This window comes from Salvelinus fontinalis, unplaced genomic scaffold (assembly GCF_029448725.1).
Source record: "Salvelinus fontinalis isolate EN_2023a unplaced genomic scaffold, ASM2944872v1 scaffold_0027, whole genome shotgun sequence".
NCBI classification, from domain to species: Eukaryota; Metazoa; Chordata; class Actinopteri; order Salmoniformes; family Salmonidae; genus Salvelinus; species Salvelinus fontinalis.
Genome location: NW_026600236.1, coordinates 141,161 through 168,315, shown reverse-complemented (window position 1 = coordinate 168,315; position 27,155 = coordinate 141,161). Strand labels below are relative to the sequence as shown.

The following is a 27,155-nucleotide window of genomic DNA, read 5'->3' as shown; positions in this document are numbered from 1 at the left end:
ACACTAGCTGTGTGTCTGTCAGTTCACCTGTCCACCACACTAGCTGTGTGTCTGTCAGTTCACCTGTCCACCACACTAGCTGTGTGTCTGTCAGCTCACCTGTCCACCACACTAGCTGTGTGTCTGTCAGTTCACCTGTTCACCACACTAACTGTGGGTCTGTCAGTTCACCTGTTCACCACACTAACTGTGGGTCTGTCAGCTCACCTGTCCACCACACTAGCTGTGTGTCTGTCAGCTGTCCACCACACTAGCTGTGTGTCTGTCAGTTCACCTGTCTACCACACTAGCTGTGTGTCTGTCAGCTCACCTGTCTACCACACTAGCTGTGGGTCTGTCAGTTCTCCTGTCCACCACACTAGCTGTGTGTCTGTCAGCCTACCTGTCCACCACACTAGCTGTGTGTCTGTCAGTTCACCTGTCCACCACACTAGCTGTGTGTCTGTCAGCTCACCTGTCCACCACACTAGCTGTGTGTCTGTCAGTTCACCTGTCCACCACACTAGCTGTGTGTCTGTCAGTTCACCTGTCCACCACACTAGCTGTGTGTCTGTCAGCTCACCTGTCCACCACACTAGCTGTGTGTCTGTCAGTTCACCTGTCCACCACACTAGCTGTGTGTCTGTCAGCTCACCTGTCCACCACACTAGCTGTGTGTCTGTTACCTCACCTGTCTACCACACTAGCTGTGTGTCTGTCACCTGTCCACCACACTAGCTGTGTGTCTGTCAGCTCACCTGTCCACCACACTAGCTGTGTGTCTGTCAGTTCAACTGTCCACCACACTAGCTGTGTGTCTGTCAGCTCACCTGTTCACCACACTAGCTGTGTGTCTGTCAGCTCACCTGTCCATCACACTAGCTGTGTGTCTGTCAGCTCACCTGTCCACCACACTAGCTGTGTGTCTGTCAGCTCACCTGTCCACCACACTAGCTGTGTGTCTGTCAGCTCACCTGTTCACCACACTAGCTGTGTGTCTGTCAGCTCACCTGTTCACCACACTAGCTGTGTGTCTGTCAGTTCACCTGTCCACCACACTAGCTGTGTGTCTGTCAGCTCACCTGTTCACCACACTAGCTGTGTGTCTGTCAGCTCACCTGTTCACCACACTAGCTGTGTGTCTGTCAGTTCACCTGTCCACCACACTAGCTGTGGGTCTGTCAGCTCACCTGTCCACCACACTAACTGGGTGTCTGTCAGTTTACCTGTCCACCACACTAGCTGTGTGTCTGTCAGCTCACCTGTCCACCACACTAGCTGTGTGTCTGTCAGCTCACCTGTCCACCACACTAGCTGTGTGTCTGTCAGTTCACCTGTCCACCACACTAGCTGTGGGTCTGTCAGCTCACCTGTCCACCACACTAGCTGTGGGTCTGTCAGCCAACCTGTCCACCACACTATCTGGGTGTCTGTCAGTTTACCTGTCCACCACACTAACTGGGTGTCTGTCAGCTCACCTGTCCACCACACTAGCTGTGGGTCTGTCAGCTCACCTGTCTGCCACACTAGCTGTGGGTCTGTCAGCTGTCCACCACACTAGCTGTGTGTCTGTCAGCTCACCTGTCCACCACACTAACTGTGTGTCTGTCACCTGTCCACCACACTAGCTGTGTGTCTGTCAGCTCACCTGTCTACCACACTAGCTGTGGGTCTGTCAGCTGTCCACCACACTAGCTGTGTGTCTGTCAGCTCACCTGTCCACCACACTAACTGTGTGTCTGTCACCTGTCCACCACACTAGCTGTGTGTCTGTTACCTCACCTGTCCACCACACTAGCTGTGTGTCTGTCAGCTCACCTGTCTACCACACTAACTGTGTGTCTGTCACCTGTCCACCACACTAGCTGTGTGTCTGTTACCTCACCTGTTCACCACACTAGCTGTGTGTCTGTCAGCTCACCTGTCCACCACACTAGCTGTGTGTCTGTTACCTCACCTGTCCACCACACTAGCTGTGTGTCTGTCAGCTCACCTGTCCACCACACTAGCTGTGTGTCTGTTACCTCACCTGTCCACCACACTAGCTGCTTTGATCTTGTCGATGACGATGACCTGTTTGTTCCTGTGGGTGGTGGTTGTCAAGGTGATACCCAGAGCCGCCCCTGGTGACTTGGCGATCTCCACCAATAGGGGACCAGACACATTCGTCACAGTATCTGAAAGGCACAGATGAAGTTTGATAGAATACTGGTTGCAGGCTATAAAAAGTTTTGTCAGAATAATTCTCACCATACTCATGCACTGCTCTATCATCTCCTATGGATAAGGTAGACACAAAAACTACTGTTCCACAGTACAGGGTTTAAACGTTTTAATTCCTGCTACTCTATGATGACTACGATATGGCATTCAGAGTCCACCTCCCAGAAATGTATTACAATGTGAGGTTAATAGCAGGAACATGGGACAATTAGCTGTCATTATTGTCCAGGACAGTTCAGTTCCAGCCTTTGAGGTTTGAAGTGATTTTTTTTTTTTTACCTTATTTACCATAATTGGTCAATTACTGTTATTCAATAACCAGAGAGTTCAGTCCTCTCGTCTGGTGTCCCAGGTCGGAATCCCTGATTGGCGAGGAAGGATGGAAAACAGCAGTATTGTGGCCAGGACAATACAGCTATTGAATAACGCTTTTATACACAATACTGTGGTAGCTGATAGATGTAATATTGGATGGGGTTTGGAGGTGAACGAGACAACAGCTGCTGTATCCCTTGTCTCCTTCCTAAGCCATAGAGATCTGGAGCGGCAGGTAACCTAGTGTTGGGCCAGTAACCAAAATGGTACTGGTTCGAATCCCTGAGCCGACTAGGTGACCAATCTGCCGATGTGCCCTTGAGCAAGGCTCTTAACCCCAATTGCTCTGGATAAGAGCGTCTACTAACTGACTTAAATGTAAATCTGCAGCTAGCTAAGTGTATCAACCATTTAATCGATAGAGGGGCTAGTGTTCTGCAGGTTTGATATATGAAGAGAGCACGCAAACTTTTGTAACAGAGCTAGTCTGCCGTGGCTGCCTTGGACCCAGCCACAGTACAGCACTATACCATGCCAGAGAACCCTGTGTAGAGGTAGACTGGGGGCTGTAGTTTTCCCTGTTCCAGTGGTCTAGGCTTGCTTGGGCGGGCTGGAGGGCCAAGTTGCTCTTATTGGGCCGGAAAAAAGTCCGGCAACACTGGGTAACCACTTCACCACTTCGCCTTCAATACAGGAAAGAGGTCAAAGGTCGCCAAACCTGCCACTCAGCCAGACAGAAAACCTGCTGTTTGAGATTCAGAATGAAAAGGAAACGAGGCCAGAGACAGTCTGTCTCGCGGAGAGCAGCAGGAGCACCACTTAACTTCCTGTCTGAGAAGAACCAACACAGTGTTTCTCCAGGAGGGAAACAGACCCCAGATCCCTCCTCTGGATGAGGGAAACAGACCCCAGACACCTCCTCTGGATGAGGGACACAGACCCCAGACACCTCCTCTGGATGAGGGACACAGACCCCAGATACCACCTCTGGATGAGGGACACAGACCCCAGATACCACCTCTGGATGAGGGATACAGACCCCAGATACCACCTCTGGATGAGGGACAAAGACCCCAGATACCACCTCTGGATGAGGGACACAGACCCCAGATCCCTCCTCTGGATGAGGGACACAGACCCCAGACACCTCCTCTGGATGAGGGACACAGACCCCAGACACCTCCTCTGGGTGAGGGACACAGACCCCAGATCCCTCCTCTGGATGAGGGACACAGACCCCAGATACCACCTCTGGATGAGGGACACAGACCCCAGATACCACCTCTTGATGAGGGACACAGACCCCAGATACCTCCTCTTGGTGAGGGACACAGACCCCAGACACCTCCTCTGGATGAGGGACACAGACCCCAGACACCTCCTCTTGGTGAGGGACACAGACCCCAGACACCTCCTCTTGGTGAGGGACACAGACCCCAGACACCTCCTCTTGGTGAGGGACACAGACCCCAGATCCCTCCTCTTGGTGAGGGACACAGACCACAGATCCCACCTCTGGATGAGGGAAACAGACCCCAGATACCTCCTCTTGGTGAGGGACACAGACCCCAGACACCTCCTCTGGATGAGGGAAACAGACCCCAGACACCTCCTCTGGATGAGGGAAACAGACCCCAGACACCTCCTCTGGATGAGGGACACAGACCCCAGATACCTCCTCTTGGTGAGGGACACAGACCCCAGACACCTCCTCTGGATGAGGGACACAGACCCCAGATACCTCCTCTGGATGAGGGACACAGACCCCAGATACCACCTCTGGATGAGGGACACAGACCCCAGATACCACCTCTTGATGAGGGACACAGACCCCAGATACCTCCTCTTGGTGGGGGACACAGACCCCAGACACCTCCTCTGGATGAGGGACACAGACCCCAGACACCTCCTCTTGGTGAGGGACACAGACCCCAGACACCTCCTCTTGGTGAGGGACACAGACCCCAGACACCTCCTCTGGATGAGGGACACAGACCCCAGATACCTCCTCTGGATGAGGGACACAGACCCCAGATACCACCTCTGGATGAGGGACACAGACCCCAGATACCACCTCTTGATGAGGGAAACAGACCCCAGATACCTCCTCTTGGTGAGGGACACAGACCCCAGACACCTCCTCTTGATGAGGGACACAGACCCCAGACACCTCTTGATGAGGGACACAGACCCCAGACACCTCCTCTTGATGAGGTACACAGACCCCAGACACCACCTCTTGATCAGGGACACAGACGTTCAAGTGTCGACTAGTTTAACTAAAAAGATGTTGAGCTGAGGCAGGCTGGTCCTGACTGGTACATATACAGTATATTTAAACTGGTACAGGCTGGTACATATCAGTATATTTATACAGGTCCTGACTGGTACATATACAGTATATTTATACAGGTCCTGACTGGTACATATACAGTATATTTATACTGGTCCTGACTGGTACATATACAGTATATTTATACAGGTCCTGACTGGTACATATACAGTATATTTATACTGGTACAGGCTGGTACATATACAGTATATTTATACAGGTCCTGACTGGTACATATACAGTATATTTATACAGGTCCTGACTGGTACATATACAGTTTATATATACTGGTCCTGACTGGTACATATACAGTATATTTATACAGGTCCTGACTGGTACATATACAGTTTATATATACTGGTCCTGACTGGTACATCTACAGTATATTTATACTGGTCCTGACTGGTACATATACAGTATATTTATACTGGTCCTGACTGGTACATATACAGTATATTTATACTGGTACAGGTTGGTACATATCAGTATATTTATACAGGTCCTGACTGGTACATATACAGTATATTTATACTGGTCCTGACTGGTACATATACAGTATATTTATACTGGTACAGGCTGGTACATATACAGTATATTTATACTGGTCCTGACTGGTACATATACAGTATATTTAAACTGGTACAGGCTGGTACATATACAGTATATTTATACTGGTCCTGACTGGTACATATACAGTATATTTATACAGGTCCTGACTGGTACATATACAGTATATTTAAACTGGTACAGGCTGGTACATATCAGTATATTTATACAGGTCCTGACTGGTACATATACAGTATATTTATACAGGTCCTGACTGGTACATATACAGTATATTTATACTGGTCCTGACTGGTACATATACAGTATATTTATACAGGTCCTGACTGGTACATATACAGTATATTTATACTGGTACAGGCTGGTACATATACAGTATATTTATACAGGTCCTGACTGGTACATATACAGTATATTTATACAGGTCCTGACTGGTACATATACAGTTTATATATACTGGTCCTGACTGGTACATATACAGTATATTTATACAGGTCCTGACTGGTACATATACAGTTTATATATACTGGTCCTGACTGGTACATCTACAGTATATTTATACTGGTCCTGACTGGTACATATACAGTATATTTATACTGGTCCTGACTGGTACATATACAGTATATTTATACTGGTACAGGTTGGTACATATCAGTATATTTATACAGGTCCTGACTGGTACATATACAGTATATTTATACTGGTCCTGACTGGTACATATACAGTATATTTATACTGGTACAGGCTGGTACATATACAGTATATTTATACTGGTCCTGACTGGTACATATACAGTATATTTAAACTGGTACAGGCTGGTACATATACAGTATATTTATACTGGTCCTGACTGGTACATATACAGTATATTTATACTGGTCCTGACTGGTACATATACAGTATATTTATACTGGTACAGGCTGGTATTGGTATTTTTCCCACTGTTAGTTCAAGTTAAGCTTGTAGTCCCTGACGTGTCTGGTGTCTGTTGAGTCAATATAAATGAATTGACAGGTATCAAAGACCTGCAGCCCAGGTAGGCAGGTACTGTCTGGTATTCTCCCATTGGCCGGTTCCAGGTGAAGAAAGTCAGTGAAGAGACTGGGCTTTATTATTACGTGTCTAGTTGCTTCCCTTTGAGAGCTGAACAAAACAAACCCTATCTGGGATCCCCCAACACATTACTATTCACTTTTTTACTTTGTTTCACATTTCAGTGAAGTTAAAGAAAATAAACAAATAAAATCAAGTTCATATTCAGCCTGGTTGACACAAAATAAGCTGACATTATTTCAATGATTTATTTCTCCAGGAGAGTGTGAACTCTGATAGAGATAGAATGACTAGAATAGAATAGAGTATATTTAGACGGTTTCTCTTACCCATGATAGAGACGTCATACTCGATCTGGAAGAGGGCCTCCTGGCCACACTGGTTGAGCACGGTGAGGGCATCCCTGTGGTTGGCACTGTGGAGGGGCACCCCGTCTAGACTCATCAGACGATCCCCCGGCTTCAGACTACCCTCTCTACAGGAGGACGGGACGGGGGACGGGACAGGTAGAGATAGAGACGGAGGCAGAGGAGAGAGAGGCAGGGAGAAGAGAGAGACGCACAGGTAGAGGTGGAGACACAGGGAGAGGAGGAGACACAGGGAGAGGAGGAGACACAGGGAGAGGAGGAGACACAGGGAGAGGAGACACAGGAAGGTAGAAAAGAGACGGAGGCAGAGGAGGGAGAGGAGGGGAGAAGAGAGAGACGCACAGGGAGAGGAGGAGACACAGGAAGAGGAGGAGACACAGGAAGGTAGAGAAAGAGACGGAGGCAGAGGAGAGAGAGGCAGGGAGAAGAGAGAGACGCACAGGGAGAGGGGGAGACACAGGGAGAGGAGGAGACACAGGGAGAGGAGGAGACACAGGGAGAGGAGACACAGGAAGGTAGAAAAGAGACGGAGGCAGAGGAGGGAGAGGCAGGGAGAAGAGAGAGGCGCACAGGGAGAGGAGACACAGGAAGGTCGAGAAAGAGAAACGGTAGAGATGGGCAGAGAAGAAGAAGGGGTCACTGTTATTTGGTTCAATAAACAAGGATAGATGAACTAGTAAATCCAGATTTTGTTCCTGACCATGTGACCTGACCAGAGATATTATACAAGACGTATGGTGATAGATGCACAGGGTAGATCCTTTTCTGAGTTCATAACAAAGTCCTTGTTGTAAAAGGAAAAAGGAGTAAATGAAGATGTCTTCTATCCAACCCAAGCTATCTAAAACGACTTTCATACAACTGTCAGGCGACTTGTGACATTTGACCACAGTCCTAGGAGACAACAGAGGAGACAACAGAGGAGACAACAGAGGAGACAACAGAGGAGACAACAGAGGAGACAACAGAGGAGACACAAAGGAACGCTGACTGTGTCACACCCTGATCTGTTTCACCTGTCTTTGTGATTGTCTCCACCCCCCTCCAGGTGTCGTCCATCTTCCCCATTATCCCCTGTGTATTTATACCTGTGTTCTCTGTTTGTCTGTTGCCAGTTCGTCTTGTTTGTCAAGTCAACCAGCGTTTTTGTCTCAGCTCCTGCTTTTATCAGTTTCTCTCTTTCTCGCCCTCCAGGTTTTGACCATTGCCTGCCCTGACTCTGAGCCCGCCTGCCTGGTCTACTGCCTGATCCTGAGCCTGCCTGCCGACCTCTACCTTTGCCCCAGCTCTGGATTACTGACCTCTGCCTACCCTGAGCCTGCCTGCCATCCGGATCTGTTGCCCCACCTCTGGTTTACTGCCCCCTGCCTGCATTGACCTGTCTGTTGCCTGCCATGTTGGAATATTAAACCATTGTTAATTCCACGTTGTCTGCATCTGGGTTTTACCTTCCTACCTGATAGACTGAACCAAAGACAGAGATGGAAGATGTCTCCGACAGTCACAGGCTACATAACAGTCTCGTAGTTGAGAGAGAGAGAGAGAGAGAGAGAGAGATGGGGGGGGGCGAGAGAGTGAGCAAAGGACAGAGGGAAGGAGAGATGGAGGGAGAGGAGAAGGAGGGAGGGAGAAGCATGGCATATTCTCTTCCACTTTCTGCATTCTGTCACATTGTATTTAAGGGACCTCATCTCCAACAATGTTCTGTAACTAAATTCTTGGACTATCATACAAATGGCAGAGAAAACCCAAGTAGCATTTACATTCCCTGTGCCAAAGTGGTACACTGAATAAATCCAGTTTCATTATGGCAGACTGCACCCTCTGATCTCCTTTCTCTCCTTCTACCTCTCCTCTCCTTCTGTCTCCTCTCCTCTCCTTCTGTCTCCTCTCCTTCTGACTCCTCTCCTCTCCTTCTGTCTCCTCTCCTTCTGTCTCCTCTCCTCTCCTTCTGTCTCCTCTCCTCTCCTTCTGTCTCCTCTCCTTTTGACTCCTCTCCTCTCCTTCTGTCTCCTCTCCTTCTGTCTCCTCTCCTCTCTCATTCTGCATCTCCTCTCTGTTTTCTCCTTCTACCTCTCCTCTCTTTCTCCTTTCTCTCCTTCTACCTCTCCTCTCTTTCTCCTTTCTCTCCTACTTCTCCTCTCTTCTCTCCTCTCTCTCCTTCTACCTCTCCACTCTTTCTCCTTCTACCTCTCCTCTCTCCTCTTTCTCCTTCTACCTCTCCTCTCTTTCTCTCCTACCTCTCCTCCATTTCTTCTCCCCTCTCCTTCTACCTCTCCTCCCTTTCCTCTCCTCTCATTCCTCTCCTCTCCTTCCTCTCCTCTCTCTCTCCTACCTCTCCTCTCTCTCTCCTACCCTTCCTCTCTCTCCATCTACCCCTCCTCTCTCTCGCTTTCTACCCCCTCCTCTCTCTCCTTCTACCCCCTCCTCTCCTCTCTCTCTCCTTCTACCTCTACCTTTCCTCTCTCCTCTGTCTACTCAATCCCTTGCTCTCTCTCTCACACACACTCTCTCACATCATCGTCGGCTGAAATTTCTCATCCCTCTTATTTTACATGTGGGTGGGAAGAGTGAAAACATATGCATAAGTAACTAGCACCAGCCGACATATTCAGGAGACACATTAATTTTCAATATCCCTCTCAGCCAAACCCACACAGAAAAAAATGTCTCAAATGACACCAGTAGTGCACTACATATGCACCCTATATAGCAGTGCACTATAACATATAGTACCAGTCAAAAGTTTTAGAAGACCTTTTTCTTTATTTGTACTATTTTCTACATTGTAGAATAACAGTGAAGACATAAACTATGAAATAACACATATGGAATCATGTAGTAACCAAAAAAAGTGTTAAACAAATCAAAATATATTTAAGATTCTTCAAAGTAGACACCCTTTGCCTTGATGACAGCTTTGCACACTCTTGGCATGCTCAACCAGCTTCATGAGGCAGTCACCTGGAATGTATTTCAGTGTGTCTTGTTAAAAGTTAATTTGTGGAATTTCTTTCCTTCTTAATGCGTTTGAGCCAATCAGTTGTGTTGTGATAAGGTAGAGGTGCTATATAGAAGATAGCCCTATTTGGTAAAAGACCAAGTCCATATTATGACAAGAACATCTCAAATAAGCAAAGAGAAACGACAGTCCATCATTACTTTAAGACATGAAGGTCAGTCAATCTGGAACATTTCAAGAATTTAAGTAGTTTCTTCAAGTGCAGTCGCAAAAACCATCAATGTTGAAACTGGCTCTCATGAGAACCTGCACAGAAAAGGAAGACCCAGAGTTACTTCTGCTGCAGAGGATAAGTTCATTAGAGTTACCAGCCTCAGAATGGAAAGGAAGACCCAGAGTTACCTCTGCTGCAGAGGATAAGTTCATTAGAGTTACCAGCCTCAGAATGGAAAGGAAGACCCAGAGTTACCTCTGCTGCAGAGGATAAGTTCATTAGAGTTACCAGCCTCAGAATGGAAAGGAAGATCCAGAGTTACCTCTGCTGCAGAGGATACGTTCATTAGAGTTAACTGCACCTCAGATTACAGACCAAATAAATGCTTCACAGAGTTCAAGTAACAGACACATCTCAACATCAACTGTTCAGAGGAGACTGTGTCAATCAGGACTTCATGGTTGAATTGCTGCAAAGAAACCACTACTAAAGGACACCAATAAGAAGAAGAGACTTGCTTGGGCCAAGAAACATGAGCAATGGACATTAGACTGGTGGAAATCTGTCCTTTGGTCTGATGAGTCCAAATTTGAGATTTTCGGTTACAACAGCCATGTCTTTGTGAGACGCAGAGTAGGTGAACGGATGATCTCCGCATGTGTGGTTCCCACCGTGAAGCATGGAGGAGGAGGTGTGATGGTGTGGGGGTGCTTTGCTGGTGACATTGTCAGTGACATATTTAGAATTCAAGGCACACTTAACCAGCATGGCTACCACAGCATTCTGCAGCGATACGCCATCCCATCTGGTTTGCGCTTAGTGGGACTATCATTTGTTTTTCAACAGGACAATGACCCAAAACACACCTCCAGCCTGTGTAATGGCTATTTGACCAAGAAGGAGAGTGATGGAGTGCTGCATCAGATGACCTGGCCTCCAGAATCACCTGACCTCAACCCAATTGAGATGGTTTGGGATAAGTTGGACCGCAAAATAAAGGAAAAGCAGCCAACAAATGCTCAGCATATGTGGGAACTCCTTCAAGACTGTTGGAAAAGCATTCCTCATGAAGCTGGTTGAGAAAATGCCAAGAGTGCGCAAAGCTGTCATCAAGGCAAAGGGTGGCTACTTTGAAGAATCTAAAATATATTTTTAATTTGCTCAACACTTTTTTGGTTACTACATGATTCCATATGTGTTACTTCATAGCTTTGATGTCTTCACTATTATTCTACGATGTAGAAAATAGTAAAAATAAAGAATAAAGAAATTAGGTGTACTGTAGCTCCAGGGGCCCTGTGCTCCTCTGTGCTCCTCTGTGCTCCTCTGAGCTCCTCTGAGCTCCTCCAGCTGACCCTGTGGGCCCTGTGCTCCTCTGTGCTCCTCCAGCTGACCTCTGTGCTCCTCTGTGCTCCTCTGTGCTCCTCCAGCTGACCCTGTGCTCCTCTGTGCTCCTCCTGCTGACCCCTGTGCTCCTCTGTGCTCCTCCAGCTGACCCCTGTGCTCCTCTGTGCTCCTCTGTGCTCATCCAGCTGACCCCTGTGCTCCTCTGTGCTCCACTGTGCTCCTCCAGCTGACCCCTGTGCTCCTCTGTGCTCCTCTGTGCTCCTCCAGCTGACCCCTGTACTCCTCTGTGCTCCCCTGTGCTCCTCCAGCTGACCCCTGTACTCCTCTGTGCTCCTCTGTGCTCCTCCAGCTGACCCTGTGCTCCTCTGTGCTCCTCCAGCTGACCCCTGTGCTCCTCTGTGCTCCTCCAGCTGACCCTGTGCTCCTCCAGCTGACCCCTGTGCTCCTCCAGCTGACCCTGTGCTCCTCCAGCTGACCCCTGTGTTCCTCTGTGCTCCTCTGTGCTCCTCTGTGTTCCTCTGTGCTCCTCTGTGCTCCTCCAGCTGACCCCTGTGTTCCTCTGTGCTGTGTGTTGTATCTTGTTGGATCAAAGCATACGACATAGTTTCCATCTCACTAAAGCTAGACAAAATAAAGTCATATTCTACTCTATTCCTTTTCATTGATTACCTACTCTGTTCCATTCCACACGGGGAATAAGGTGTCACACCATGTTCCACATTACCTGTCTGCGGGACCTCCTGGTCTGACGTATGTTACCACTAGCGGGCGAGATTTGTTCCAGTCTTCGTGTGAGCCCCCTGAAACATCACATTAAACAGACCGCTTGAGGAAATGGTTTGGTAATACAGTACGGCATCGCTTTTAAATAGGGCGTCTGCCTGACCGTCATCAGTTTGGTCCCGTGTGGCTCAGTTGGTAGAGCACGGTGCTTACAACGCTAAGGATCGTGGGTTCGATTTCTGCTGAGGGTCACCCATATGACAGTACGTTGGAGAAAGCGTCTGATAAACAGGCATATATTATATACAGTATATTATATATTTTTATATATTATATATTATATACATTTGTATCAAAACTATTGTCTCATAAAAGTATGCATTGAAGAATCTCCAGAATATTTATGTTGAAGAATATTTTTAACTTTTTAACCTTTAAAAGGTTTCACTAACCTTTTATGACATTCACAGTTAAACATGTCTTCCATGCTAACTGTGCTGTAAATGTTGAATTGATTTCCCTACAGCCTAAATGACTTAGTCTTTTATTGATCTGTGGATGGCGTTGTTAAGAAATTAGCATTTCCAATTGGTGGACTGCTGAGTCTAGCTTAAATGAATTTGAGTGTTCCTCCTTTGTGGGTCAGCTGTGACTGGAACACAATCAACCTCGACTGTAGTGGAAACGGGCGGGTGCCAGGTTTGTCTGTGTCTTGCAGGGGTGTCAAACTCATTCCACGGAGGGCCGAATGTCTGCGACCTTTTGGTTTTTCCATTCAATTAAGACCTAGACAACCAGGTGAGGGGAGTTCCTTACTAATTAGTGACCTAGACAACCAGGTGAGGGGAGTTCCTTACTAATTAGTGACCTAGACAACCAGGTGAGGGGAGTTCCTTACTAATTAGTGACCTAGACAACCAGGTGAGGGGAGTTCCTTATTAATTAGTGACCTAGACAACCAGCTGAGGGAAGTTCCTTACTAATTAGTGACCTAGACAACCAGGTGAGGGGAGTTCCTTACTAATTAGTGACCTAGACAACCAGGTGAGGGGAGTTCCTTACTAATTAGTGACCTAGACAACCAGGTGAGGGGAGTTCCTTACTAATTAGTGACCTAGACAACCAGGTGAGGGGAGTTCCTTACTAATTAGTGACCTAGACAACCAGGTGAGGGGAGTTCCTTACTAATTAGTGACCTAGACAACCAGGTGAGGGGAGTTCCTTATTAATTAGTGACCTAGACAACCAGGTGAGGGGAGTTCCTTACTAATTAGTGACCTAGACAACCAGGTGAGGGGAGTTCCTTACTAATTAGTGACCTAGACAACCAGGTGAGGGGAGTTCCTTACTAATTAGTGACCTAGACAACCAGGTGAGGGGAGTTCCTTACTAATTAGTGACCTAGACAACCAGGTGAGGGGAGTTCCTTACTAATTAGTGACCTAGACAACCAGGTGAGGGGAGTTCCTTACTAATTAGTGACCTAGACAACCAGATGAAGGGAGTTCCTTACTAACTAGTGACCTAGACAACCAGGTGAGGGGAGTTCCTTACTAACTAGTGACCTAGACAACCAGGTGAGGGGAGTTCCTTACTCATTAGTGACCTAGACAACCAGGTGAGGGGAGTTCCTTACTAATTAGTGACCTAGACAACCATGTGAGGGGAGTTCCTTACTAATTAGTGACCTAGACAACCAGGTGAGGGGAGTTCCTTACTAATTAGTGACCTAGACAACCAGGTGAGGGGAGTTCCTTACTAACTAGTGACCTAGACAACCAGGTGAGGGGAGTTCCTTACTAATTAGTGACCTAGACAACCAGATGAAGGGAGTTCCTTACTAACTAGTGACCTAGACAACCAGGTGAGGGGAGTTCCTTACTAACTAGTGACCTAGACAACCAGGTGAGGGGAGTTCCTTACTCATTAGTGACCTAGACAACCAGGTGAGGGGAGTTCCTTACTAATTAGTGACCTAGACAACCAGGTGAGGGGAGTTCCTTACTAATTAGTGACCTAGACAACCAGGTGAGGGGAGTTCCTTACTAATTAGTGACCTAGACAACCAGATGAAGGGAGTTCCTTACTAACTAGTGACCTAGACAACCAGGTGAGGGGAGTTCCTTACTAACTAGTGACCTAGACAACCAGGTGAGGGGAGTTCCTTATTAATTAGTGACCTAGACAACCAGGTGAGGGGAGTTCCTTACTAATTAGTGACCTAGACAACCAGGTGAGGGGAGTTCCTTACTAATTAGTGACCTTAATTCATCAATCAAGTACAAAGGAGGAGCGGAGACTCGCAGACACTCGGCTCTCTGTGGACTGAGTTTGACACATGTTGTGAAATTAATGGATAGTGTGCATCCCAAATGGCACCCTATTCCCTACATAGTGCACTACTTTTGACCAGAGCCCATAGGGAATAGGGTGCACTACTTTTGACCAGAGCTCTATATAGGAAACAGGGTGCCATTTGAGACGCAGGCTGTGTAATGAATGCATAGTGTAGTACCTCTCATGACGAAGCCGAAGCTGGTCCCTTCTTTGTGCAAACATATCTCCATTGTCTTGGAAATCACACCTGAGGTACTGTCTGGTGCTGGGGGAGAGAGACAGAGAGACAGAGAGACAGAGATAGAGAGACAGAGATAGAGAGACAGAAACAGAGAGACAGAGAGAGAGAGACAGAGAGAGAGAGACAGAGACAGGAGGCAGAGAGAGAGACAGAGACAGATAGACAGAGACAGAGAGACAGAGATAGAGAGACAGAAACAGAGAGACAGAGAGAGAGAGACAGAGAGAGAGAGACAGAGAGAGAGAGAGAGAGAGAGACAGAGAGAGAGACAGAGAGAGAGACAGAGAGAGACAGAGAGAGAGACAGAGAGAGAGACAGAGAGAGAGACAGAGAGAGAGAGAGAGAGAGAGAGAGAGAGAGAGAGACAGAGAGAGAGACAGAGAGAGAGACAGAGAGAGACAGAGAGAGAGAGAGAGAGAGAGAGAGAGAGAGAGAGAGAGAGAGAGAGAGAGAGAGAGAGAGAGAGAGACAGAGAGAGAGAGAGACAGAGAGAGACAGAGAGAGAGACAGAGAGAGACAGAGAGAGAGACAGAGAGAGAGACAGAGAGATAGACAGAGACAGAGAGACAGAGATAGAGAGACAGAGAGAGAGAGACAGAGAGAGAGACAGAGAGAGAGACAGAGAGAGAGACAGAGAGAGAGACAGAGAGAGACAGAGAGAGAGACAGAGAGAGAGACAGAGAGAGAGACAGAGAGAGAGAGAGAGAGAGAGAGAGAGAGAGAGAGAGAGAGAGAGAGAGAGAGAGAGAGAGAGAGAGACAGAGAGAGAGACAGAGAGAGAGATACAGGAAGAGAGAGGCTTATGAATGATGTCACCACCATTAAATCACACGTTTTACTGGGCTCACTACCAGGAACCAGCGGACAGCAAAGATAAATAGACGTATTCATTATTACAAACCTGGAAAGGTCAGGCAGAATCGGATAGGCGTGTGAAATTCAAGTGGCTGTTTTACTAGAATGGAAGGTCAGGTAACACACAGACCTCTTACTGGCAACCCTAATGTCAGACTGGCAGACCACGTGACCTGAGCAGGTAAAACTCTAGGCCGTGGCTGATAACTGGGACCTGTAGTGTTTCCCTGAGCAGGTCATGTGGTTGAGAAAACTCATATTACAGCCAAGTTCCAGATTGACCCCTGGTGACTGCCCCCCTGGTCCCTGCCCCCCTGGTCCCTGCCCCCCTGGTTACTGACCCCCTGGTTACTGCCGCCCTGGTCTCTGCCCCCCTGGTCCCTGCCCCCCTGGTTACTGCCCCCCTGGTCCCTGCTCCCCTGGTTACTGCCCCCCTGGTCCCTGCCCCTCTGGTCCCTGCCCCCCTGGTTACTGACCCCCTGGTTACTGCCCCCATGGTCTCTGCCCCCCTGGTCCCTGCCCCCCTGGTTACTGCCCCCCCTGGTCCCTGCCCCCCTGGTCCCTGCCCCCCTGGTTACTGACCCCCTGGTCCCTGCCCCTCTGGTCCCTGCCCCCCTGGTTACTGCCCCCCTGGTCTCTGCCCCCCTGGTCCCTGCCCCCCTGGTCCCTGCCCCCCTGGTCCCTGCCCCTCTGGTCCCTGCCCCCCTGGTCTCTGCCCCCCTGGTCCCTGCCACCCTGGTTACTGCCCCTCTGGTCACTGCCCCCCTGGTCCCTGCCCCTCTGGTCCCTGCCCCCCTGGGCACTCCTATAGACCTGTGTTTAGATATCAGTAGTATTAGATTAGTAGTATTAGACCAGTAGTGTTAGATTAGTAGTATTATATTAGTAGTATTAGATTAGTAGTATTAGAACAGTAGTATTAGATCAGTAGTATTAGATTCGTAGTGTTAGATTAGTAGTATTAGATTAGTAGTATTAGACCAGTAGTATTATATTAGTAGTATTAGATGAGTAGTATTAGATTCGTAGTGTTAGATTAGTAGTATTAGATCAGTAGTATTAGACCAGTAGTATTATATTAGTAGTATTAGATGAGTAGTATTAGATTCGTAGTGTTAGATCAGTAGTATTAGATTAGTAGTATCAGATTAGTAGTATTAGATTAGTAGTATTAGATCAGTAGTATTAGATTAGTAGTATTATATTAGTAGTATCAGATTAGTAGTATTAGAACAGTAGTATTAGATCAGTAGTATTAGATTAGTAGTATTAGATTAGTAGCATTAGATTAGTAGTATTAGATTAGTTGTATTAGATCAGCAGTATAAGATTAGTAGTATTAGATCTGTAGTATTAGATCAGTAGTATTAGATTAGTATTACTAGATTAGTATTATTAAATTAGTAGTATCAGGTTAGTAGTATTTGATTAGTAGTATTATATTGGTAGTATTAGATTAGTAGTATTAGATCAGTAGTATTAGATTAGTTGTATTAGGTTAGTAGTATTAGATTAGTAGTATTAGATCAGTAGTATTATATTCGTAGTATTAGATTAGTAGTATTATATTAGTAGTATTAGATCAGTAGTATTAGACTAGTAGTATTAGATTAGTAGTATTAGATTAGTATTATTATATGAGTAGTGTTATATTAGTAGTATTAGATTAGTAGTATTAGATTAGTAGTATTAGATTAGTAGTATTAGGTCGGTAATATTAGATTATTAGTTTTAGATTAGTAGTATTTGTCACGTTCCTGACCTATTTATGTTAGTTTATTATGTGTGTTAGTTGGTCAGGACGTGAGGTTGGGTGGGCATTCTATGTTTTCTGTTTCTGTGTTGGTTTTGGGTTGCCTGGTATGGCTCTTAATTAGAGGCAGGTGTTTGGCGTTCCTCTAATTAAGAGTCATATTTAGGTAGGCTGTTCACAGTGTTCGTTGTGGGTGATTGTCTTCCGTGTCTGTGTAATTGTTTGCACCATACGGGACTGTTACGGTTTGTTCGGTTTGTGTAGTCTAATTGTCCTATTCGTGCGTGTGTTCTTCTTGTTTTATGTGAGTTCGTCGTATAGGTCTGTCTACACCGTTTGTTGTTTTTGTTAGTTTAGTCATTTTCGTGTTTTGTTAAATAAATTATGTCGTTAAACTCCACTGCGCCTTGGTTCAATCACTACTCCTCCTTTTCGGTAGAAGAGGAGGAGGACCGCCGTTACAGTATTAGGTCGGTAGTATTAGATTAGTAGCATTAGATTAGTAGTATTAGATTAGTAGTATTAGATTAGTAGTATTAGGCCGGTAGTATTATATTAGTAGTATTAGATTAGTAGTATTAGATTGGTACTATTAGATTAGTAGTATTAGATTAGTAGTATTAGATTAGTAGTATTAGATAAGCAGTGTTAGATAAGCAGTGTTAGATAAGCAGTGTTAGATTAGTAGTGTTAGATTAGTAGTATTAGATTTGTAGTATTAGCAGTATGGTAAAAGCTTGGCCTTTGATTGGTTGCATTTCAACATATTTGTCTTCTTCTTCCTGGATCTAAGGAGGTGTCTAGCAGGTACAGGAGTTTGAATTCAGACTACAACCCAAGAACAATAGTCAGCCCGTCCTACCTGATGGGGGCAGTTCGTACTCCACTTCCAGCACAACTCGCTCTCCCACGTTCTTCAACAGACTGATGATCTCTTCATGTCTCAGCTTAGTCAGGTTGATACCATTCACTGACTTAATGTAGTCGCCCACGTTCAACTGATCACTCCTAGGACAGGAACATATAGACGTACATAAAACACCAATTATCTAATATTGATTATCCTCATTTTAGATCAGCTTGGTCAGGTTGATGCCATTGACTGACTTGATGTAGTTACCAACGTTTAGCTCATCACTCATTAGACAGGACCAGAGATACAACATTATCTATCTGACCACTCATTAGACAGGACCAGAGATACAACATTATCTAGCTCATCACTCATTAGACAGGACCAGAGATACAACATTATCTAGCTCATCACTCATTAGACAGGACCAGAGATACAACATTATCTAGCTGACCACTCATTAGACAGGACCAGAGATACAACATTATCTAGCTGACCACTCATTAGACAGGACCAGAGATACAACATTATCTAGCTGACCACTCATTAGACAGGACCAGAGATACAACATTATCTAGCTGACCACTCATTAGACAGGACCAGAGATACAACATTATCTAGCTGACCACTCATTAGACAGGACCAGAGATACAACATTATCTAGCTCATCACTCATTAGACAGGACCAGAGATACAACATTATCTAGCTGACCACTCATTAGACAGGACCAGAGATACAACATTATCTAGCTGACCACTCATTAGACAGGACCAGAGATACAACATTATCTAGCTGACCACTCATTAGACAGGACCAGAGATACAACATTATCTAGCTGACCACTCATTAGACAGGACCAGAGATACAACATTATCTAGCTGACCACTCATTAGACAGGACCAGAGATACAACATTATCTAGCTGACCACTCATTAGACAGGACCAGAGATACAACATTATCTAGCTCATCACTCATTAGACAGGACCAGAGATACAACATTATCTAGCTGACCACTCATTAGACAGGACCAGAGATACAACATTATCTAGCTGACCACTCATTAGACAGGACCAGAGATACAACATTATCTAGCTGACCACTCATTAGACAGGACCAGAGATACAACATTATCTAGGTGACCACTCATTAGACAGGACCAGAGATACAACATTATCTAGCTGACCACTCATTAGACAGGACCAGAGATACAACATTATCTAGCTCATCACTCATTAGACAGGACCAGAGATACAACATTATCTAGCTGACCACTCATTAGACAGGACAAGAGATACAACATTATCTAGGTGATAATAATATATATCCCACCTTTCATTAAACCTACAGGCTTCAGAATCCACGACAGATGAATAGCATGACGTTGGTTAAAATCTATTCTCTTTAAACAGAATTTCAAATCAATACTTTCCTAAAATCGATACCAATCAAACTCTATAGTTTGGCAACTAGTTTGGGAGAAAACACATTTCAGGACAAAAAATCTATTCCATCTATTCTCCAACAATAACATTCTGGTTCCGGGTTCCACACAGACAAACAGATAGAACCAGACAGAGTTAATCGATAAGTTCTTTGTTGGTTGTGAGTGCCAGGTAGATAACTTGTGGTTTGAAGTATTCAAGGCGTACTCCACAGGAAAACTGTTTATGATGCTGTGTTTCTTGTAGTAGGATTGTGCGGTAGAGCGGTACATGTAGGTAGAGAGTTTGAGAAAGGAGAGAGTTTGTCAACAAGTAAATAGAATGTCAATCAAAGATCCCATGTTACAAAGCATAACCCTCTACCACAGTATGACTGTGATTAACAATAAATTACATGTTGTTGGAAATATAGATCGACCTACTGTATAGAGATTAAAAATATGATGATGCTACTTACTTAACGTTCCAAATGAAAACAGAAAGCAAGCTCCTGTCTTCGCATACATCCACCAGATTAAAGGACGTCTCACACACCCACTTAATTAAATGACTTCTCATACACCCACTAGGTTAAACGACTTCTCATACACCCACTAGATTAAAGGACTTCTCATACACCCACTAGATTAAATGACTTCTCATACACCCACTAGATTAAAGGACTTCTCATACACCCACTAGATTAAAGGACTTCTCATACACCCACTAGATTAAAGGACGTCTCATACACCCACTAGATTAAAGGACTTCTCATACACCCAATAGATTAAAGGACGTCTCATACACCCACTAGATTAAATGACTTCTCATACACCCACTAGATTAAAGGACTTCTCATACACCCACTAGATTAAAGGACTTCTCATACACCCACAAGATTAAAGGACTTCTCATACACCCACTAGATTAAATGACTTCTCATACACCCACTAGATTAAATGACTTCTCATACACCCACTAGATTAAAGGACTTCTCATACACCCACTAGATTAAAGGACTTCTCATACACCCACTAGATTAAAGGACGTCTCATACACCCACTAGATTAAAGGACTTCTCATACACCCAATAGATTAAAGGACGTCTCATACACCCACTAGATTAAATGACTTCTCATACACCCACTAGATTAAAGGACTTCTCATACACCCACTAGATTAAAGGACTTCTCATACACCCACAAGATTAAAGGACTTCTCATACACCCACTAGATTAAATGACTTCTCATACACCCACTAGATTAAAGGACTTCTCATACACCCACTAGATTAAAGGACTTCTCATACACCCAGTAGATTAAAGGACGTCTCATACACCCACTAGATTAAAGGACTTCTCATACACCCACTAGATTAAAGGACTTCTCATACACCCACTAGATTAAAGGACTTCTCATACACCCACTAGATTAAAGGACGTCTCATACACCCACTAGATTAAAGGACTTCTCATACACCCACTAGATTAAAGGGCTTCTCATACACCCACTAGATTAAAGGACTTCTCATACACCCACTAGATTAAAGGACTTCTCATACACCCACTAGATTAAAGGACTTCTCATACACCCACTAGATTAAAGGACTTCTCATACACCCACTAGATTAAAGGACGTCTCATACACCCACTAGATTAAAGGACTTCTCATACACCCACTAGATTAAAGGACTTCTCATACACCCACTACATTAAAGGACGTCTCATACACCCACTAGATTAAAGGACTTCTCATACACCCACTAGATTAAAGGACTTCTCATACACCCACTACATTAAAGGACGTCTCATACACCCACTAGAATAAATGACTTCTCATACACCCAGTAGATTAAAGGACTTCTCATACACCCACTAGATTAAAGGGCTTCTCATACACCCAGTAGAATAAAGGATGTATCATACACCCACTAGATTAAAGGGCTTCTCATACACCCACTAGATTAAAGGACTTCTCATACACCCACTAGATCAAAGGACTTCTCATACACCCAATAGATTAAAGGACTTCTCATACACCCACTAGATTAAAGGACTTCTCATACACCCACTAGATAAAGGACTTCTCATACACCCACTAGAGAAGACAGTGATGACAGATATACAAGCTGACAGATCAACAATGTCAACAGGCTATTATGTTGCAATCCAGGATCCAGAAAACAGTTTTGGATAAAATCCACTTTCTACATAAATTGTCAGCAGAGCAGCTCAACTGTAAGTCTCCTTTGGGGGGGGGGGGGGAGCCTTCTTCCAAAAGCCAAATACACATAATGACAAAAGACCAAGACTATGCGCCTATATTTAGCATCGTCGTCCTAGTCGTTAAACAATCCTTTGGAAATCTGCCTCTAGTGAAATGAAAGGTCAGGTGGTTGTTCCGACATCAGGGCCTGATTAGCTGATACAGCATGACTGCATCTGTGGCTGTGAATGAGGGACTGAGGGGATGGAGGTTCAGGCGTAAGTCACGGATGAAGTTGTCCTGTACAAGGCTGCACGCACGCACATTCAGTAAAAAAAGTGAGCGAATAACTGTAAAAAAAAAAGTGGAGCTCTCACCTGGCAGCCAGTCCTCCTGGACGTAGGTTAGAGACGCGGGGCTTTCCATCCTTGTCTGTTCCTCCAGAGATGGTGAGGCCCAAGGTGCTGCCTTCCTTCTTAATCAGCTCTACTATCGTCACGCCCCGCAGATCTTCTACCCCAAATACAAACACAAGAACAAACAAACACAGGAGTCAAAGGACAGTATACATTGTATAGTAACCAAGCCTTCACAGCCAAAAGAACACACAGAAACACAGTCAATGGACAGTTTACATTGTACAGTAACCAAGCCTTCACAGCCAAAAGAACACACAGAAACACAGTCAATGGACAGTTTACATTGTACAGTAACCAAGCCTTCACAGCCAAAAGAACACACAGAAACACAGTCAATGGACAGTTTACATTGTACAGTAACCAAGCCTTCACAGCCAAAAGAATACACAGAAACACAGTCAATGGACAGTTTACATTGTACAGTAACCAAGCCTTCACAGCCAAAAGAACACACAGTCAAAGGACAGTATACATTGTACAGTGCCTTCGGAAAGTATTCGACCCCTTTACTTTTTCCACATTTTGTTACGTTACAGACTTTTTCTAAAATGGATCAAATAAATAAAAATCTTCAGCAATCTACACACAATACACCATAACGACAAAGTGAAAACAGGTTTTTCTGAAATTTTTGAAAATGTATTACAAATAAAAAACTAAAATACCTTTACATAAGTAAGTATTCATAAGTATTCAGACTATTAGAAAATGATGCACCTGAGAAAATTGAGCTCAGGTGCGTCATGTTTCCATTGATCATCCTTGAGATGTTTCTACAACTTGATTTGAGTCCACCTGGTAAAATAATTTGATTGGACATGATTTGGAAAGGCACACACCTGTCTATATAAGGTCCCACAGTTGACAGTGCATGTCAGAGCAAAAACCAAGCCATTGTTATGTGGGGTGGAGCAGGTGAACCCAAGTGGAGTCTCAGACGAGGAGACAGGGATAAGGTAACCAAGGTATTTATTGAAAAGCGGGGGGTAGATGGGGTGCAGGCCAGGGGTAGCTCGGGCAGGTAGCAGGGAACCAGGGACTGAGGCTGCGGCCAGGGCAAGGGGAGTAGGGGCAGGTAAGCAGGCCTGGAGCAAAATCCAAGGAAGCATTCGAGCGGGGGTCCAGGGCTGGGAAGCTGGACTGATGAGACGAGGGACTGGAGACAGGGACCAGTGTCAGAGCGGACGGAACTGTAGCGGAGAGAAAAGCAGCATCAGGCTAGTGAAAACAGGCACCACAGGATAACAAGATCTATGCAGGAACAAACGGCTTGAAATGGAGACTGACTGAGCAGAGGCTACGATCTGGCAGTGTGGAAGTGGCACGGCTGAGTATTACTATGGAGCAGGTTGCAGCTGGTGGGGATCTGCTCTGACTCCAGCACACCTGTCTCCACTCACACAGAGAGAGAGGGAGAGAGCACTGGGGGAGTGGCGGCAGGTTAGGGAGAAACATGAAGAGAAGTAGCGGGCGTGGCAGGGGCAGATGTAACAGCCATGAGGTCGAAGGAATAATCCGTAGAGCTCCGAGACAGGATTGTGTCGAGGCAGAGATCTGGGGAAGGGTACCAAAAATGTTCTGCCGGATTGAAGGTCCACAAGAAAACAGTGGCCTCCATCATTCTTAAATGGAAGAAGTTTGGAACCAGCAAAACTATTCCTAGAGCTGGCCGCCTGGCCAAACTGAGCAATCGGGGGAGAAGGGCCTTGGTCAGGGAGGTGACCAAGAACCTGATGGTCACTCTGACAGAGCGCTAGAGTTCCTCTGTGGAGATGGGAGAACATTCCAGAAGATTGACATCTTTGGCCTGAATGCCAAGCATCACGTCTGAGGGAAACCTGGCACCATCCCTACGGTGAAGCATGGTGGTGGCAGCATCATGCTGTGGAGATGTTTTTCAGCGTCAGGGACTGGGAGACTAGTCAGGATCGAGGGAAAGATGAACAGAGCAAAGTACAGAGAGATCCTTGATGAAAACCTGCTCCAGAGTGCTCAGGACCTCAGACTGGGGTGAAGGTTCACCTTCCAACAGGACAACGACCCTAAGCACACAGCCAAGACAACGCAGGAGTGGTCTCTGAATGTCCGTGAGTGGACCAGCCAGATCCCGGACTTGAACCCGATCGAACATCTCTGGAGAGACCTGAAAATAGCTGTGCAGCGACGCTCCCCATCCAACCTGACAGAGCTTGAGAGAATCTGCAGAGAAGAATGAGAGAAACTCCCCAAACACAGATGTGCCAAACTTGTAGCGTCAAACCCAAGAAGACTCAAGGCTGTAATCGCTGCCAAAGGTGCTTCAACAAAGTACTTTTTTATATATATACACTTGCAACAGTTTCTAAAAAACGTTTTTGCTTGTCATTATGGGGTATTGTGTGTAGATTGATATGCAATAATTTTTTCTTAATCCATTTTAGCATAAGGTTGAGAAGCAACCTTATTATTTACATTTTACATTTAAGTCTCCTAAATGACTTAAATGTAAAATGTAAATAAGGTTCTAACATAACAAATTGTGGAAAAAGTCAATTGGTGTGAATACTTTCTGAATGCGCTATATAGTCACCAAGCCTTCAGAACCACAATGACACACAGGAACACAGTCAATGGCTATTACATATAAACAGCTTAGTGACCTTTCCCAGCATGTACTGTCGCTTTAATGAGTAGGACTAAGAGTTTTTCCCAAACGTCTGCAAAACCAATCTTTCTCTGTAATCTGCTTCTCATTTGGCCCAGTAGTCACACTGCACATTTTGTAAACATTCCATTTTTAACTAGTTATAGCACCATGACTAAAGAGAGAGACCAGCTACAGGCCAGTTATAGCACCCTGACTAAAGAGAGAGACCAGCCACAGGCCAGTTATAGCACCATGACTAAAGAGAGAGACCAGCTACAGGCCAGTTATAGCACCCTGACTAAAGAGAGAGACAAGCTACAGGCCAGTTATAGCAGCCTGACTAAAGAGAGAGACCAGCAACAGGCCAGTTATAGCACCATGGCTAAAGAGAGAGACCAGCCACAGGCCAGTTATAGCAGCCAGACTAAAGAGAGAGACCAGCTACAGGCCAGTTATAGCACCCTGACTAAAGAGAGAGAGAAGCTACAGGCCAGTTATAGCAGCCTGACTAAAGAGAGAGACCAGCAACAGGCCAGTTATAGCACCCTGACTAAAGAGAGAGACCAGCCACAGGCCAGTTATAGCACCCTGACTAAAGAGAGAGACCAGCTACAGGCCAGTTATAGCAGCCTGACTAAAGAGAGAGACCAGCCACAGGCCAGTTATAGCAGCCTGACTAAAGAGAGAGACCAGCCACAGGCCAGTTATAGCACCCTGGCTAAAGAGAGAGACCAGCTACAGGCCAGTTATAGCACCCTGACTAAAGAGAGAGACCAGCCACAGGCCAGTTATAGCACCCTGACTAAAGAGAGAGACCAGCCACATGCCAGTTATAGCAGCCTGACTAAAGAGAGAGACCAGCCACAGGCCAGTTATAGCACCCTGGCTAAAGAGAGAGACCAGCTACAGGCCAGTTATAGCACCCTGACTAAAGAGAGAGACCAGCTACAGGCCAGTTATAGCAGCCTGACTAAAGAGAGAGACCAGCCACAGGCCAGTTATAGCACCCTGGCTAAAGAGAGAGACCAGCTACAGGCCAGTTATAGCACCATGGCTAAAGAGAGAGACCAGCTACAGGCCAGTTATAGCACCCTGACTAAAGAGAGAGACCAGGTACAGGCCAGTTATAGCACCCTGACTAAAGAGAGAGACCAGCTACAGGCCAGTTATAGCACCCTGACTAAAGAGAGAGACCAGCCACAGGCCAGTTATAGCACCATGACTAAAGAGAGCGACCAGCCACAGGCCAGTTATAGCACCATGACTAAAGAGAGAGACCAGCTACAGGCCAGTTATAGCACCCTGGCTAAAGAGAGAGACCAGCTACAGGCCAGTTATAGCACCATGACTAAAGAGAGAGACCAGCCACAGGCCAGTTATAGCACCCTGGCTAAAGAGAGAGACCAGCTACAGGCCAGTTATAGCACCCCGACTAAAGAGAGAGACCAGCTACAGGCCAGTTATAGCACCCTGACTAAAGAGAGAGACCAGCCACAGGCCAGTTATAGCACCCTGACTAAAGAGAGAGACCAGCCACAGGCCAGTTATAGCACCCTGGCTAAAGAGAGAGACCAGCTACAGGCCAGTTATAGCACCCTGACTAAAGAGAGAGACCAGCTACAGGCCAGTTATAGCACCCTGACTAAAGAGAGAGACCAGCCACAGGCCAGTTAGAGCACCATGACTAAAGAGAGAGACCAGCCACAGGCCAGTTATAGCACCCTGACTAAAGAGAGAGACCAGCTACAGACCGTTATAGCACTCTGACTAAAGAGAGAGACCAGCCACAGGCCAGTTATAGCACCCCGACTAAAGAGAGAGACCAGCTACAGACCGTTATAGCACCATGACTAAAGAGAGAGACCAGCTACAGGCCAGTTATAGCACCCTCACAAATCTATTGTAGCAAACGGTCACTAGCGTGAAAAGCAAACACCCTACGTATCGGGCCAATCGGGTCAACTCACTTGGTAGAAATTGTAATGTGGCTCATATAGTGAGGATCGCTACAGTGGTTCGACTACTCAGCCCCTTCACCTGCCGGGCCATGCATTCTGATGGTGTCACTTCTGACACCAATGGGGAAGCCCTAACGGGGACGCAAACCCGGGTCCAGAGACTGATAAGCCAACACCTTAACCTGTTACACCAAGAGGTCCAAACCCCTTGACGAGGTTCCGAACTCCTTGACGAGGTTCCAAACCCCTTGACGAGGTTCCAAACCCCTTGAAGAGGTTCCAAACCCCTTGACGAGGTTCCAAACTCCTTGACGAGGTTCCAAACTCCTTGATGAGGTTCTGAACCCCTTGATGAGGTTCCGAACTCCTTGACGAGGTTCCAAACTCCTTGATGAGGTTCTGAAC

The 27,155-nt window shown here is 45.9% G+C and overlaps 1 protein-coding gene across 5 annotated transcripts in view; it reads right to left on the bottom strand.

Annotated features, from left to right (window-relative positions):
* The window catches only part of LOC129842263 (glutamate receptor-interacting protein 2-like), a 217,966-nt gene that overhangs the window by 102,007 nt on the left and 88,804 nt on the right, over positions 1 to 27,155 (bottom strand). For 4 of the 5 annotated variants that reach the window (XM_055910746.1, XM_055910741.1, XM_055910744.1 and 1 more), the window contains exons 3-8: positions 22,125 to 22,260; positions 18,129 to 18,274; positions 14,596 to 14,682; positions 12,082 to 12,157; positions 6,796 to 6,941; positions 2,009 to 2,156 (exon numbers count right to left, since the gene is read on the bottom strand). In XM_055910746.1, coding sequence (XP_055766721.1) covers positions 2,009 to 2,156; positions 6,796 to 6,941; positions 12,082 to 12,157; positions 14,596 to 14,682; positions 18,129 to 18,274; positions 22,125 to 22,260 — 739 coding nt within the window. The remainder of the gene's footprint in view (positions 1 to 2,008; positions 2,157 to 6,795; positions 6,942 to 12,081; positions 12,158 to 14,595; positions 14,683 to 18,128; positions 18,275 to 22,124; positions 22,261 to 27,155) is intronic. The other variant, XM_055910742.1, reaches the window with a different exon arrangement.